Source organism: Mus caroli, chromosome 9 (assembly GCF_900094665.2).
Source record: "Mus caroli chromosome 9, CAROLI_EIJ_v1.1, whole genome shotgun sequence".
Classification (NCBI taxonomy): Eukaryota; Metazoa; Chordata; class Mammalia; order Rodentia; family Muridae; genus Mus; species Mus caroli.
This window is the reverse complement of record NC_034578.1, coordinates 9,999,395-10,017,383: the sequence shown is the minus strand read 5'-3', so window position 1 is coordinate 10,017,383 and position 17,989 is coordinate 9,999,395. Positions and strand designations below refer to the sequence as shown.

The following is a 17,989-nucleotide window of genomic DNA, read 5'->3' as shown; positions in this document are numbered from 1 at the left end:
CAAAACAGTTTAAAATTAAGCTTATGTCCTACTTTAGTTTAACCCAAGAATAGACAAAAATAGATACGAGCCACATATTTGTTAGCATTCATAAGGAGAGCAGCAAGACTTCCACCCACTGTTACTAGCACCAAGTAACACCTGAATGCTCGTGTTCTTCCAATGCTAACCATGAAGACACTGTGAATAGGACAGTGCACACACACAGACTATGAAGATAAGCCCTGGAGCAGAGATATGTCTTTAACCCAATATTACACATAAGATAACAACAAGTATTTTAAAACCTTTATAGATTCCTAAACTGTCTTCATGTATTTATTAAAATGAAAAAGATAACAGTCTCAATAATTCTCAAAAATTCTCAACAACAAAGCACTTCATTAATGAAGATATTTATATTCTCCTATAAATATAAATGCCTAAATGAAACCAGAAAGAATATGCTGCAAACACTTGAACCTAGTCTTCCCATCTTTCAGAACCTTGAAAATGAATGTCTACTATTTAAAAAGAAACTCTGAAGAAAGGGTAGAATTAATATCATAAAATAATGCATTTTCCATCATTCATGGGTAAGTGGTTGAAGAAAAGCAGATGAATCCACAAATATACAGTGCTTCACTCATGTGGTTAATTTTGTAGAAGACAGACATAAATTCAAAAAGTGGAATACTTTTAAAGATACTGAGATGTGTAGGGATGATCCATCACCTAGCACTTATGTGACTTACCTATAGAATTGGATTCAACAGGATAGAACACTGGTGTGATGGCTAATCTTGGCTGTCAACTTGACTATGTCTGGCATCAACTAAAACCCAAGCAGCTGGGCACTCCTGTGAGGGATTTTCTTGATTAGATCATTGAAAGTGGGAAGACCTACCCTTTATCTGAGCCACACCTTCTCTGGCAGCCTACATAAAAGGACATGGAAGAAGGAAGCTTTTGCTTTTTGCCTGCTTGTTCTCACTCTTGCTGGCAAGTTTATCTATTCTGATGATGAGACAGTCTTTCACTGTTGTTAAAATCTACTTTTTCAAGATTCTAACACAGACTGAAGACAGCAGTTCTCTACAAATTCTCTGGAATCCCAGTACCAGATAGGGACTGTTGAAGACATTCAGTCTTATAGATTGCACAGCTACCAGATTCTTTGCCTTTCCATCAGGAGGTAGCCAGCATTGGACTACTAGTATCATAGCCTGTAAGACACTCTCATAAATCCCTTTATACATACATTTTCATCCTATCAATTCTGTTCATTTAGAGAACTCTGACTAATACAGTAATACAGCAATACAGTAAAGTACAGTACAATATTAGCTATGAGACTATGGACATACTAATCTGAGACATTATGTGGAATTGAAAAAGCTACAAGTCTTCTAAGAGATCATTTAAGTGCAGCACTTGGAGTAATGGTTGGCTATAATGCATTTTCAATGAATGTTAGCTATTATTCCCTGTTACTACAGAATTAATCAGGAAAACCATATCATAAAAGAAATATTATCTTGGACAAAATATTTAAAAGTACTAACTTAAGGAATGAAATCATTCACCTTTTAAAATAGTAAATAAACATTCAAATTTACTGGCCTTATCTAGAATAGTGTCTTAGTTAGAGTTGTACTGCTGTGAAAGACACCGTGACCAAGGCAACTGCTATAAGAATAATTGAGGCTGGCTTACAGGTTCAGAGGTGCAGTTCATTATCATCAAGGTGGATGCATGGCAGCACCCAAGCAAGCATGGTGCAGGCAGAGCTGAGAATTCTACATCTTCATCTGAAGGCTGCTAGTGGAAGACTACTGGCTTCCAGGCATCTTAGGATGAGGGTCTAAAAGCCCATGCCCACAGTGACACACCTATACCAATAGAGCCACACCTTCTAATAGTGCCATTCCCTGGGACAAGCATATACAGACCATCACAAGAAATGAGTGTGATTGGGTGATCACAAAAGAACTCGCACAATATGTACTTACAGATAAGTGGATATTAGCCCAGAAATTTAGAATACCCAAGATATAAGATACAATTTGCTAAACGCATAAAACTCAAGAAGAACAAAGACCAAAGTGTGGACACTTTGCCCCTTTTTAGAATTGGGAACAAAACACCCATGGACGGAGTTACAGAGACAAAGTTTGGAGCTGAGACGAAAAGATGGACCATCTAGAAACTGACATCCCATAATCAGCTCCCAAATGCTGACACCATTGCATACACTAGCAAGATTTTGATAAAAGGACCCAGATATGGCTGTCTCTTGTGAGACTATGCTGGGGCCTGGCAAACACAGAAGTGGATGCTCACAGTCAGCTATTGGATGGATCACAGGGCCCCCAATGGAAGAGCTAGGGAAAGTACTCAAGGAGCTGAAGGGATCTGCAATCCTATAGGTGGAACAACAATATGAACTAACCAATACACTCCCCCCACCGGAGCTCGTGTCTCTAGCTGCATATGAATGAGAAGATGGCCTAGTCGGCCATCAGTGGAAAGAGAGGCCCATTGATCATGCAAACTTTATATGCCTCAGTACAGGGGAACGCCAGGGCCAAGAAGTGGGAGTGGGTGGGTAGGGGAGTGGGTGGGGGAGCATGTGGGGGACTTTTGGGATAGCATTGGAAATGTAAATGAAATAAATACCCAATAAAAAATATGAAAAAAAAGGTAAATAGTGTATATAATGATGATATCAAAAGGGTGTATCTTTTGGCTCAAAATATTTGTTATGGATAATCCTGTATATATTAATTGTGATTAATCACTTAATGAATAATTTAACTAAAGGATGATTGTTAACCAATTATAAAAGTAACTATGATAATAAAAGCAATGAAAATAAAAAAAATGAGTGTGAGCTTTGAGGATTTTCTGTTATCACCTACTTCATTACTATAGGTTCTACTGATAGTGCTAGGAAGATACTGAACAGTACAGATATCCTAAGTATGTTCAGGCAATATACATACCCTCAAATCAGGAGAAAAGTTGTCTGTAGAAGTTGAAATAGAATCTGATGATATAGCAGAAGCTGATTTGGTATGCACCGAGTTCTCTGAATGAGAAGTGGAAGCACTACAAAAGATAAAAACACAGTATGTTTGGAAAATGAAGCTTTGCAGAACAATTTTAAGTGTTTGATTTATAACTCCAATAGTTTTGGCAACTTGCATTGTCAGCAGATTCTGGGTTGCCTCTTCAATGACTTCTAGAAAGACAGAAAAAAAAATGAAGATTCTGTTTTTTAAGAGTCAAAAACATAATTTGGATGAGCTTCTTCCTTTTATCCATGCATTTATTTATTTGTTCATCTAAAGGACATCCATGGAGAGGGGCTGGTGAGATGGCTCAGCAAATAGGTCAAATAGAAAAATTAAGGTCATTTGTGGCTGATGCAGCCATGAATTTATGAAGAAGAGAGAGATCTGTTAGAGCAATGGATTAGCATTCCTCCAACTTGAGAGACAAACCATAAAATAAAAGATGTTCCTGATTAATGTATCATAAAATGTTATCAAGAACAGTCTGAGACTGTCCAAATAGTCCATAAACCAGACACAGCAGAGGCAACCTCTCCAACTTTATTTGGGGGAGCCACTGCTGAAAATCCACCAACAACCTTACCACTAAGATGGTTGGTTGACCAACCAGTTTGGGTAGAGCAAAGGCCTATGACAAATGAAAAATTCCAGGCATTGGAACAGGTAGTCCAAGAGCAACTGAAGGGTCAACACATAGCAGAGACCACCAGCCCTTGGAACGTTCCTGTATTTGCCATTAAAAACAAATCTATCAAATGGAGAATGTTGATGAATCTAAAAGTAATCAGCAAAATCATTCCAGCTTGGAATCTCATGGCCTTCCTTGTTACCCAAGGAATGGCCTATCATAGAGATCGATTTAAAAGACTGCCTTTTCACAATTTCTTCACAGGAACAAGATAAAGATATGCTTTCATAGTGCCCACATTTAACCACTCTATGCCAACCAAAAGGTACCATTGGAGAGCCAATATTTCACAAGAAATATTGAATACCTTATGACAATATTTGGTGCAATAGCCATTAGAAATAATTTGTAAGTAGTTTCCTCAATCCATAATTTACCATATGCATGATATCTTACTGGCTGATTCATACATAAATACCTTTGAAAAATGTTTAATGAAATAAAGAGAATTTTGACTTGCTAGGGATTACAAATTGCTCCTTAAAAGAATACAAAGAGGAGATTCTACTAATTACCTAAGATGTAAAATAAGTCTATAAAAGATCTGACCATAGAAGATACAAGTTGGAAAAGTCCAATTAAGAACTCTTAGTGATTTTCAAAAGTTGTTGGGAGACATTAATTGGCTAAGGTCCACAAATAGATTAACTACTCAAGAGCTAAAAACCTTACAAGGTGATAAAACCTAAATAGTCCAAGAAAATTATCAGCTGAAGCTAAAAAAGAATTGACTTTGATAAGAAATTACAAGATGAACATATCGATCATCTTAATCCAAAGATGTCCTGTATCTTGGTAATTTTGCTTTCTACTCATTCTCCCACAGGAATCTTTACACAGAGAGATTATATCTTAATATTTTTAGTACCAAACAGAATAAAAATTTAAAAACCTATATAGAAAAGGTTTCTGGATTGATTCTGAAAGGAAAAATGAAATTTGGACAATTATAATTGTGGAATCTTTTACTAATGCTGAGATAACTTCATTATGGGCAGAAAATGAATGCTGGCAAAGAGTCTGAAGTAATCTTCAGGGGAGAAATTAACAACAAATACCCAAAATGCAAGCAACTTCTATTTATATAAAGAACTACTTGGCCCCTGATAAAATAAAGGGATTCCAATTTCTGCATTTTATACTGATGCAAATAAATCGGGAAAAGCAGGCTATAGGTCAGAACAAAAGCAAGTAAAATGGCTCAGAAACTTTACGATTCAGTTCAAAAATCAGAGTCATATGAGTTCTTATGGTATTATTAGATTGTGCAGAATATTAACTGACTCACAATATGCAGAAAGTTGTTTTGCATACAGAAACTGCTGAACTTATTCAGGATGATTGCGAATTCACTTCACTACTTAGTCAACTATAAGTTACAAGAAACAGAAACTATCTGCTGTATATCACACAGATCCGATCCCATATGGGTAGACCAGGCCCTCTCGCACAGAACCATAGTGAAATGGATCAACTGTTAGTAGTTGCTGGAGGCTTCACAATTCCATGAGAAACGCCATCTTAACAGCAAAGGGTTAAAAAGGACTTTTCTATCACCTGACAACAAGCCAAGGAAATAATAAGAAAAAAACTCTATTACCTGACAGAGTAACCCAAAAGGTACCCAAGGGTTTTGGCAAATGGATGTGTCTCATTTTTGCATAGTTTGGAAAATTAAAATATGTACACCATGCCAAAGATACATATTCAGGACTTCAATGGGCAACTGCTTTAAATTCTGAAAAACCTGATTCAGTAATTACACACTTATTAGAAGTTGTGGCAATTATGGGAATGCCTATACAAATTAAGACTGATAATGTTCCAGCATATGTCTCCAGTAAAATGAAACAATTTTTTTTTTTTTTTTCGAGACAGAGTTTCTCTGTATAGCCCTGGCTGTCCTGGAACTCACTCTGTAGACCAGGCTAGCCTCGAACTCAGAAACCCGCCTGCCTCTGCCTCCCAAGTGCTGGGATTAAAGGCGTGCGCCACCACTGCTCAGCTTGAAACAATTTTTTACATATTATAATATAAAGCATATCACAGATACCACACAATCTGACTGGACAAGCAGCTATGGAGAGATCCAATTATACTTTGTTTTCTGTTTTTGTTTTTTGTTTTTGTTTCTCTGTGTAGTCCTGGCTGTCCTGGAACTCACTCTGTAGACCAGGCTGGCCTCAAACTCAGAAATCCGATTGCCTCTGCCTCCCAAGTGCTGGGATTAAAGGTGTGTGCCACCACCGCCCAGCTCTAATTATACTTTAAAAGAGATGCCTAACAAACAAAAATGAGTAACAAAACCCCACAGAGATAGATTACATAGTGCTTTACATACTTAAAATTTTTTTGAATGTGAGTGAACAAAAAATAACAGCTGCTAAGACACTGGATTATGGAAAACCTGATAAAGTAAATCTTCCTGTTTATATTAAGGGATGTCCTAACCTCAGAATGGAAGGCAGGTAATGAATTGTACTGGGGAAAAGGTTTTGTGTTTATTTCTACAAGAAAAAAAAGCTACAGATTCCTTTCAAAGTGATAAAAATCAGATTTGACAGGGGAAGACTTCTGAAGATCTTGGCTACAGACAGGAAGAAAGAAGTCAGAAAGACCAACAAAGCAAGTAACTTGTATTACTGATCCCTCTGCATGGGAACAGTTCTGAGACTGGCTGAAACATAAAAATGTCTCCAGAAAGGACTTCAGCTATGCCTAGCCAATAAATCTTGTTGGCTATAGAGTCCTCATGACTTATTATTACATGCCATCCTTTGTTATAGAGTCCAAACTAACTTATAAAGAAACACAGATGCCTAACCTGCTCAGACAGAAAGCACAGAATCCTCTTTGGCTGAACTGTACACATTGCACATTCCATCCATATGTTAATGCAGAAATGTATATTACCTGTCAAGGTTGTGCTCACAGAGATAAATAACCAAAATAGCAGCCCTGAAAAGATTCACCTTGAGGATGTTAGGATACTGAGACATATATTCCAGCATCCTGCTTCATCCTATCTCAGACTGCTTCAATAATATTTCCTCAAAAATCTGCATCCAGAACAACTTCTACATGACTTGTTAGATCATCCAACATTACAGACTGTTCCAGTCAAGACTTGAGTTAAACCCTGAACTTTCTCAACAAGCAGGGCTGACAACAAATGCTACAGCTATAGCTTCCTTAAGACTGACCTACATTTCAATTTTTTTGGGGGTGGCATCAAAATGAAAATAATGCCCCAAATCACCAGAAAACAATTTTTAAAGAATGATGCCTCCACTCCCAAAAGGTGAGGTGGATGTTGTTTTGGTCGTTAAATAGATGATGAATGTCACCATTTAAAGGAGTTGGATACAAGTTGTTAATAGTCTTAGGGAGGAAACAAAATGAAGAAGGATTCAGGGATTTTTTTTTTCTTTTTCTTCCCTCTATCCTTTCTCTCCCATCTAGTGTTGGGGAAGAAAGGGGGGAGAAGGGATGAAAGAAAAGGGGGAATATACAAATAATAAGACAAAAGGGTAGGTTATTGAATCTACTTTTATACCAAAGACTGTCAAGACAAGCATCTTACACTGACATAGATTTTTGTATGCTGACACAAATTACAGTTATATTTGGTTACACTGGTATAGAGCTTTGTATATTGATACATATTAGGACCATATTTTGTTTGCTACAACATACTAAGGTATTGTACCTATGCAATTCATTTTAAAATGTAATGTAAAATTCGAGTCCTTGAAAACTGCTATTACAAACTGTTTAGGAATGCAAGTTATGCAAGAAATGCAAGTTAATAGTAAATCAATCAAACTTGTGGTCATGTTAGATAGTAGTTTAGTTAATCATAGAAATCTGCTTCCTAGGTTGAACAGATAGTAAATAGCTAGAATCAAGCAATGTTTGCCTATTCAGATGTACTATAGATGTCAGACGGTTTTCAAAATACCTAGAGATCTGAAGAATATGGCATTTAAAGATGTTTAATCATTAAAAGGCTTTTATGAAAATGAGACAGGTCTGCTCTTGGCAGCAACTCCAACTCTATTTCAAAGAAGATGATGCACGTTGAAGAACCTCCATAATAAAGTTTGTTTCAAAAGTGGCAAGCTAGCCACCAGGGAAAAAACTCTCCTTGCTTCAACTGTACAAAATGGACAAACAAGATGCAACTGAGCTTTGCCAAGACAATGTAAGCAGTCCTTCATAATTCCTGCTCCAGAAAAAGTCTGTCAGATACCTGGGCTGGAAGGAGGAAGTGGATGCTCTGTCCACACAGAGAAATCTTGAGGAACTGTCCAGTCAATCAATTTTCTCTGTCATTTCTATAGTTTGGAAGCTGCTTACTCTGCACTTCTTACATACTCAGGTAATATTTATTCCTTCTCAAGTCTCTGATGAGGCTGAAGATTAGATAGTTATAATCTCACAATTAAGCTTAACTTGTTTAGATTTTATTTTTTTAAATCTAAGAAAATGTTTTAGGTTGATAGAGCAAATTGTAACAGAAATTTATTTAGGTAAAAAACTCTACTAAAATAGGATAGATACTAGAATACTTTCTCAAGGATACCAAATACATATGGACTGGACATTGTGAATGTAATCTTACCTGATAGTTTTCATAATTATTATTATTGTATGTAGTTTGTTATTAGGAAAAAAAGTATTTTATTAGACTAAAAGGGGAAAATGTTGTCATGATGTCATTGTGCACTGTGAAAAGATTATTCTTTTATTATTCAAATGATGATTTCTATGGCTCTGTATCTGGTTGCAATCCAGAAATGGTATTGTAATGCTTATTCCAAGAATCTCTTGTTTCGATGTTATGCAAGCATTGCTTCCCAATTACCTCTGATGGGAGAGGGAGAGGGAGAGGGAGAGGGAGAGGGAGAGGGAGAGGAAAAACCCTGTCTCAAAAAACAAAACAAAACAAAAGAATGTGCTGGTGAGCCTTTAAGTTCTCTTTTAAGACAAATGGTGAAAGCGAAGGACACCAGGGTGTGCATGTGTTACAGCACTGTCACTGTGATTATGTCAGAGACACACACTGGCAGGACTGCCGAAAGCCACTGTCCATAGCAAATGCTGCCTTTTGTGAGCTTCTCAGACTAAGGGGCCACACAACAGAAGCACAGCTCTTTTTCCCTTCTCACATAACTGCGTATGATGGATGTTCTGGCCGCCATGGCTACTATTACAACACATCTAATTTCTACCGTCTCCTCCTCCCATTTCTCCATTACTTATCTTCATGTCAAGATCTGTTTTGCCAATTGTTCCACAAGCCCAAATCTCATGCCATCCCACACAGGCTATTTTAGCTCAGTCCATTAACTAACTTTGCTATCAGCCTCAGTGAAAGCCTTCCAGCTAGAACTGAAGTCTCCATCTTATGTCTCCACAGTCTGTAGCTGCACTTACTTTCCTCAGAATACTGCAGAGTTTGAGCTGCACGTCCCCCTCCCCTTTGAATCTTAGGCTGCCAGACAGTAAGAACCTTGTAATTGGCAAGGCACTAGATCTCAGCAAATTATGCAGCCTGATAACATCATTCATCAACCAACACCACTCTGGCCCACAGGTTTCCTAGGCACACACACTTCACTAGCCAAAATCCGTTCCCCCTGCTATCCTTGCCCCCTTCTACTTGTTATCAACTCTAAGTTACTCAGCTTCTCCCACCCACTTCCCCTGCTCAGGGCATCCATCAACAACTCCCCTCAAACATTTCTGCTGTGATTTTTATTCCACAGAGAATACTGTCCTGGCATCTTCAGCAGAATTCTCCAAACTCCCACTTTGCCTCAGCTGACACCTCCCAAGAATCTACTATCTTGAATCCCTTTGAATTAGGGCAGCTTTTTCATTTTTTCCACAACTAATAACTACAACCAGCATTTTCTAGCTCAGTTCTTATGTTTCTATTATAGTATACTTTTCTGTCTTCACATATAGAAAACTTCTGATATAAGTGGCCTTTTATACAACTGGTTATAATCCTTCCTTGTTAATTAACCATACCTTTCTCAAAAAGGGATTTTCCTGGTCACCTGGCCTATTCCTATTTCTTTCTACTCCAAAAGTGCTGTCTAAAATTGTGGCAATTTTACTGTCCACCAGGATACATTCCTTATCCACATTTCTGCTTTATCAACATGAACATTATCAGTTCTGGAGCAATGCTGCTTCTGTAATCTTTAACCTGAAGGACTCAATTTCTCAGCACAGATGTTCTTCATTCCAATAACCTTGCTTTCTTACTTGCCTTTTGGCTAGTCTTCAGCCTAATACACCAGTGTCCATTCTCCCTTATCCACTGCTCTCCTCTTCCTGCTCACTTCCCCTTTCCTATCCAACATGTCCCTAAAATCTCACATGCAGCTGGCATAGATAAGATACTTGCAAAATCCTTGTTGGATAAATCCATAAGTGAAAAAATAAGGATCAAAGAACTGGGAGACTGAAATCAACCCCCTTAGAGGCTGTTGGAAAACCTCACCCCCAAGCCCACCTTCAGTAACCTAGAAACAGCAGGCCACATCATCATCAGTTTCCAAGATACAACACAATTCCACTGCTGTCATTAGGTGCATATTATCCCTATGCACATGTGCTATACCCCTTATTAAAAGCCAGTACCTTCTCCTCCTGCTCTCTCTCCCCTTCCACCCTTGCTCAGAGGCAGTCTCTGCATTTTGCCCCACTCCCCCAGTAATAAATCTCCTGCATGAGATCTGTTGCATGGTGTGGTATTTGCAGCATGCCCTAGCCTAGACCCAAATTACTTGGCCACTAAATCGTAACACTGGTGTCATGACTCGGTAGGATATCCTGGTGTCTGTACACTCCCCAATCATGGAGTCACACCAGGACCCTATCCCTTGTCCCCAATCCTCCTACAACAGACTCAATTTCTGTTTCACCTAATGCTAGGCACCCAATCCAACACTGGCAAATAGCAAGTTTTCCCTCCAATCCATGTGAACACTTCTCTGGATCCGAGGGAGTAACTGTTGAGTTTCTGGCACCTCCCTGGTATTCTTGGAGGCAGAGGTACCCCCAGCCATGGTCTTTAAGAATACTATTGAAGCTCTTCACAGATACTCACCTATGACCATTTCACTTTTGAGCAAGCTAGCTAGTAGCTTGCTTGTTTGCTCCTTTCTTTCTTTCTTTCTTTCTTTCTTTCTTTCTTTCTTTCTTTCTTTCTTCCTTCCTTCCTTCCTTCCTTCCTTCCTTTCCTTCCTTCCTTCCTTCCTTCCTTCCTTCTTTTTCTTCCTTTCTTTCTTTCTTTTTGTTTCTTTCTTTCTTTCTTGCTTTCTTGCTTTCTGGCTTCATTTGAAAGTCCTGGTTCCTGCTACTTGTGTCTCCAGCTTTTAGCCCTGGCCCTTGAACTGTGAGGTGACAATCGCATGCCTTCTGGAGAACTACTGACTGCTTCACCTAGCACCCAACTTAAAGGCCTCTAAACGTATATGCCTTTGCGGTGGAATATATCTCAATACCCCTTAGATAAACAATCAAAATGGCTGCCCAACAGCAACCTAGATGCGGACATTAATAGGAACCTCTATAGATACTTCCAGCAATCTGGGAAACAGAGGGAGAGTCTATATCTAAGCTTTCTCTTATCTTTGCTCCAAGCCTTCCCTCTGTTATTCCTGTTCCTGTTTCCCTACTCAGCTTCTTCTAGCTACGAAGTCTGAATAAGAGGAACTTCCATTATTCTTGACTCTGCCAAGAGCCCCCTGACCCCCTGCTAGTCTCAACCCACAACTGCTTCTTTTCTGGCTCCCTCAGCAACAGGCTACTCCAAGCACCCACTCTGACGCCCACTTTCACCCCACCGTCTGCTATACCCCCGGCCCCACTACTCACTCCGATCCCCTTAACTCCACCTCAGTTCTCACTTTGCAAGAGGTTGCAAGAGGATGGCCTGGTCAAGGTACATGTCTCCTGTTCATTAAGTGAACTCTTTTAAATAGAAAAAATAAAAAAATAAAAACAACAAAAACAAAAAGCAAAAACTAAAACAAACAAAACCTGGGTTTTATACCTCTAAGTCATCTACTTTCATTAAAGAATTCCAATTTATCACCAAACCCTACAGTCTCACTTTCTATGACTAACAATCAACTTCCCAATGAGGCAGTCTGACAGGGACCCCCAGGGGACTGCAATACCCCCAATGGGGGCATTCTAGCTAGAGATCAGTTTACAACTTGCCTCCTGGCCAGTCTCCAATACATCATCCAGGACAAACATCAATCCATCTCAATTTCTAGAATGCCTCACAAAGGCCTGCTTACAGTACACCAATCTAGATCCTGAAAACCCAGAGGACAAACAACTCCTCATGACCTATTTCTGTTCTCAGAGTTGCCCCAATATTAGGGCCAAGCTTAAGTACTTAGAGACAGGACCCATAAGGGCCATAAATAAAATTAACAAATGCTGACCAAGGCCATTCAACCAGCTTCAGCTACTTCTCAGGCTCCCTTGCCTCCTAAGACCACCAGGTCTCCGTTTCAAATGTATTCAGGAGGGTCACAGGGCCTGGGCCTGCCCTAACCTCCACAGACTACCCTGGCCATGTCCAAGTGCCTTCAAGAGTCAATGGGCTGTTGACTTGCCCCCCGAGTCCCTCATAGAACAGAGACATCAGACTCATATCACCCTCTAACCCTCCTTTTAGACCTAGCCATGGACAACTGAAGGGGTCTGGGCTCACATGGCCTGACCACTGTCATCTCTAACAGGGAGCTCTGGGTAGGCATTATGGTAAGCCACCTCCTTCCTCCAGAACACCAGAGCCACTTACTCTGCCTGATGGGAGTTTTGGGGACCCACCTCTCCTCCTCATTTCCCTATTGTCAGGAGGGCAGGGAAGCAACCTTTCCACCTCATCAGATCCCACCTCTCAACTGCATTTTCAGAGGTGTTCCTCTCATCCCATTCTTTACTGGTGGTGCCAACCTGTTCCATTCCCTTATTGGGAAGGGATCTTCTAGCCAAAGTGGGAGCCTCTATTTCCTTTGAATCCTCCCACCCCTTGGCTGACCCCAAGCCAGACAGAAGCCCTTTTCCTCCTCCTAGCCACCCAACCTACTGGTTCCAACACATTTCCTTGGGAAGAGGAGGGGAGGGAGAGGGAGAGAAAGCAGAAGAGGAGAAGACAATGAGAACAGGAGGCCTCCATTAGAAGTGATGGAACAGTAGCACATGGTTGAGTAAAATGCTTCCCTGGGGCATCAGACTGCTAGAGCAGAAATTACCCAGAAAGATTCACATAGCAAGTATTTAGGGTCCATAGCCAGTCCAGCCACTAGAAAAGCTTACTATGGGCTATCCCCCAGTAATTGCCAAAACCAAATAAGAGTCTCATTCATTTGTAAGCTAGCTGAGAATAAGCATCAATCAATTAATTTACAAACTACTTTACCCCTTTAGCACCTCCATACTTGCAGCTAAAAATCCCAATGGGGCCTACAGCCTGATTCAAGACACCCAGTTCGTCCATTCTGCAGTGGCTCGCTCTGTCCTGTCCTAGCTAACCCTTACACAACACACTCCTGTCCACTCAGGAACCTCCCATGTCTCAGCCTGAACCTCAAGAGTGCTTTCTTTGTTATTCCCCCACCTGGACTCACCGTAACACTCCCCTCTCTACCTAAGGCACCTGGACTGCCCTACCCCAGGGGTTCCAGGATAGCCCACACCCATTTGACCAGGCTGTGGCCGGGGATCTCCTTTCTCTCTCTCTCTCTCCAAATCTAAAATTATACAGTATGTAAATGACCTTCTCCTCTGCAATCCCTCCCTACAAATTAGCTAAACTGACACCTCTGCTCTTCTAAAAGACTTCCTGTCCAGTTGGGGCTAATGGAGTCTCTCTAAGGTTCAACTGTCCACCCTTCAGGTCACCTACTTGGGACTAACCATTATCCTGGATAGAAAACACCTAAAGCAGCCCCATGCAGTCCTCTCTACCAAAAAGGGGATGCTATCATTCCTAGGAACCCCTAGCTTCCTATACTCCTGAACACCCTCCCTCTGCCCACTCACATGAACCCTTTCTCACCCATTCCCAAGCCCATCAGAAGCTCCCCAGGCCTTCATCGAGGTCCCAGGCCTAGAACTCTCGGACCTAACCCATCCCTTCTCCCTCTATGTAACAAAAACATGAGGGATATGCACCTGGGATCCTAGGCCACCAACTGGGACCTTCCTTGGCACCCGTGGTATATCTGTCAAAAAAATTAGACCTTGTCACTCAGAGATGCGCAGCCTTCATAGTTGCTTTACAAGCTGCTGAGCGCCACATTTGTTAATCAAAGAAAGTAACTTTTAGTCACCTCACTACCATTTCCTCTCACAACCTGTCCCACCTCTTGACATAAAAAACTTACAAACTCTACCTCCCATCTGGATTCTTTCCCTCCAGGTGCTAGTAGAAGATACTACACTTGATTTTTCAATCACGCCCACCCCTCGACATCTCAAATCTTCTTCCCCAACCAAACACAGACCACTCCCATCTCATTCTTGCATTGAAAACCTAGAGGAACTACTGCCTCATCCCTCCCACATACAAGAGGGCACATTTGCTTCAGGCCATCTATACCTGGTACACATACATAAGGGGGCCCAAAATGCAGGCTATGTCATAATGTTCGATACAGGTGGTTGAGGCACAAACCCTCCCTGCACACACCACTAATCAACAGGCTGAACTAATAGCTCTCACCAGTGCACTGCAATTTGCATGAGGACAACCCCTAACCATCTATACAGACCCCAAATAAGCCAGTCACATCCTCCTATCACTTGCTGCCATCCGGAAAGAGTTTGGACTACTTACAACAAAAGAAGGATCCATAACCAACTAACACCAAATTATAGCACTGCTAAAAGTCCACCATCTCCCAACAGCTATAGGAACTGACTGCCAGTCCCATCAGACTGGCAATTCGATCATCTCTATGAGAAATAACCAAGCCAAGAGCTGCAGCCCTTGGAGGCCTGGACCAATCTCACCCACAATAGGACATCCCCACTATCACCTCCTGCCACTGGACAAATTCTGTCCTATCTACACCAGCTTTTTCATCGTAGTAGCCAAACTTGTTTCTCTTTGTTCAAGCCCACCTGCAGCCCACCCCTGAGGATTTGCACTTCTTACAGGCTACTACTACTGCCTTTAATTTAAAAAAAAAAAAAATCTGTCAAATAGCAGATTCCAACTCCTGTTACTGCAGCCCCCCTTTCCCGTTTCACCAGGCCAGAGGCTCTCTCCCTGGAACCAACTGGCACCTTGACTTTACCCACATGCTCACAGTCAAAAGTGTTAGGTATCTTCTGGTTTTGGCGGACACCTTCACAGGCTGGGTAGAGGCAATCCCCAACAACAACAAAAGGGCCCAGACAGACTCCAACCTCCTCCTCTGGGAGAACAGTTCCTGCTTTGGAATCCCTACCTCCTTCAGGGTTAAATAGCCCTGAATTCACCACCCAGATTTCTCAAACCCTATCCAAGCCCTCAAAATCCCTTGGCATTTCCATATCCAATGCTACCCACAGTCCTGAAGGCCCACTGCTCTAAGTGGCAGCTGGAGATAAATGCTGTCCTATAATGACAGATGAAGCCCTACCACCACTGTCCCAGTCATGGAGACTACAGGAGCTAGGGCAACTCTCTAGGTAATGGGGAAATTTCTGTCACTTTAATTGATACATAGGCTATTTATATTATACTCCTTACTATAATTTATCCTACTCAGATCTCTGATGATACTAAGGGCTAACTGTAGCTTTAAAAGCTTCAAACATACCACAGCTTCTTTCCCAAGGCTACAGGCCTTCTATTCATATGTAAAAATCAGGTCTCAGGACTTACTGGAGAGCATAATTTACCTTGCTACCAGACTGTAAAAAGATAAACTCACAAGACAGATTTCAATGTAACTTTTTACTATATTTTATTTAAAGAAACTTGTTTTGCAATGATTATTCTCGATAACGAACCACTGTGTCTCATGGTAAATTGGATGGGGAAAAATGTTTAAAATTTATACAAGTTCTAAAGGTCTAAGAGTTTTAAGGTATGTAAACACAAGATCTCTTTCCTCCTCTATGCGGTTGTTACATTAAGACTTCAAAAGTTCAGAACTCTAACACTGATTAGTGGAGCTCTGACAAGCTATTAATCTAGCTCTGGTAATCAAAAGTTCAGAACTCTAACACTGATTAGTGGAGCTCTGACAAGCTATTAATCTAGCTCTGGTAAGCACTAGCATCACCATAGTCACAAAGCTCAGGATTTTACATTTCTTTTGGTCGTCTTCTAAGGACAGATTTAAAAGTGCTTCTCTATACAGAGAAACCCTGTCTCGAAAAAACAAAACAAAAAACAAAAAAATCACACACACAAAAAAGTGCTTCTCATTCATGCTAAAAGCATCTCTGTTCAATCTATATAACCAATACTCTTGGCTGCCCTCCCCCAGCTGACCTTCCCTATATAATCCAGCCATTTTGGTTACATGGCCCTTTTTTGTTCTATCCTTTATTGTCTTGGCTAGTCTCTTGATCCAGACTGTTCCTGTCTCCAGGTTCCTGCCCTGTTTGAGTTCCTGTCTGACTCCCTTCAATAATGACCAGTGATATGAAAGTGTACATCAAATAAAATAAATCCTTGCCTCCCCGTGTTAAATTGGTCATTGTGAAAACACTAAGGCAAGAACCTCCTAAGGACAGCGGTAGAGCCCAAACTAGCAATAAAATGTAAATAAGAGTAGCCACAAGGCACACAGGGACCAGAATCAACAGAACTTAGCACTGACTTAGTAAGACATCAAGGGCAAGGGAAGAGTCAAAATATGATCCCAATTCTTCTAATCAAGAAGACATTCTGCCAACTACATAGGAAAGAAGAAAACTGAGTCATGTGTGAAACTGATGGAGTTAGTCTTGGAACTTTTCAGACAGAGCTGGCATGGGTGCTGCCAATAATGAACTAGGAGGCTGAAGGGTTTGGAGCCCCCACACCATGCATTTGTGCATGTGTTACTTATCCTCTACTCAGTGTTGACTTAGTCATGACTTTATGCTAGGTGAGTACACTGTAAAGAGGCACAGAGTTCAATATTAGCTATGCTACCAAGGAACAGGCACCAGAGAGGAAGGTGCTTATCAAACTTATTCACCTTATTGAAATCAATGCTCTAAGATTAACTTTAAAAACGAAATACTACAGGTACACAGAGAAGGATGGATTAACTGACCAAGAAAGGTTCAGGCTGGTAAAATTCTGGATGAATTTGGTTTATCGGGCAGTCACATCACTTAATAGACAACCAAAAAAACATGGTATGACACATGAGATACACAGAAGGAACAAGTGACTAAACATATGGAAAACACAGAAAGAATATAAAATGTTGATTCCACTGAAGGTGAGGTTCTCACAAAACTACTCAAGTTGATATGTTCACTAAACAGTGGAGCAGTTAAAGATGGGTAGTAGCTGTATCAAATCCAGAACACTATACTGGTCCAAGGAGTAGAGTAAGCAGTTAGTATTTACTGGGTTAAACAATACATTTACTGCTATACAGGCTACAAGTAACACAGGATTCCCAGAGTCCAAAACATGCATTCCCAAAGGGAGAATATGGGCCCCATAGGTGTGAATAAAATGGCCCTTTGAGAAAGAGCCAAACACAACAAAAATTTTAAATGTTATTTTCTTTTCTGACATAAAGTCTCATGTAGCTCAGGCTAGCCTTGAATCCCTAGTCCTTCTATCTCCACTGCTCGAGTGCTGGCATTACAAGCGTGTACCAACACAAGCAGAAAAAAAAACAACAAAAAACTATTGTTTTAAGCAAAAAATATAGTAGGTAAAATCAAATATATTATGTGAACATGGGGGACAGGACGGAGAGAAATGTGTCTAAAAATACTCCTTATAAGGGTAATAATTTTCTTAGGAAATAATAAACACTGGCTTAGCTCTATGATAACAGCTAGCATACAGTACTCTTAGGTTTAATTTTATTTAAATTTATTAGATAAATTACTTAGGACCTACTGAGTACTAAACGCATGCTAGGAGCTATTTGTATACTTATAATGATGAAATAAAGTAATACATGTAACAATTTAGCATATTATCTCACAAATAATACCAGGCCAACTCTTATTTTAGCTAACGGAAGCTAGAAAA

General features: G+C 40.3%; 1 protein-coding gene across 5 annotated transcripts in view; it reads right to left on the bottom strand.

Annotated features, from left to right (window-relative positions):
- Window positions 1-17,989, bottom strand: part of Mtmr2 (myotubularin related protein 2) — a 57,807-nt gene that overhangs the window by 23,870 nt on the left and 15,948 nt on the right. For 3 of the 5 annotated variants that reach the window (XM_021173112.1, XM_021173113.2, XM_029481116.1), the window contains one exon: window positions 2,985-3,090. In XM_021173112.1, the coding sequence (XP_021028771.1) occupies window positions 2,985-3,090 (106 nt within the window). Of the gene's footprint in view, window positions 1-734; window positions 840-2,984; window positions 3,091-17,989 lie in introns of all 5 variants that reach the window. The other 2 variants (XM_029481118.1, XM_029481117.1) reach the window with 1 other exon arrangement.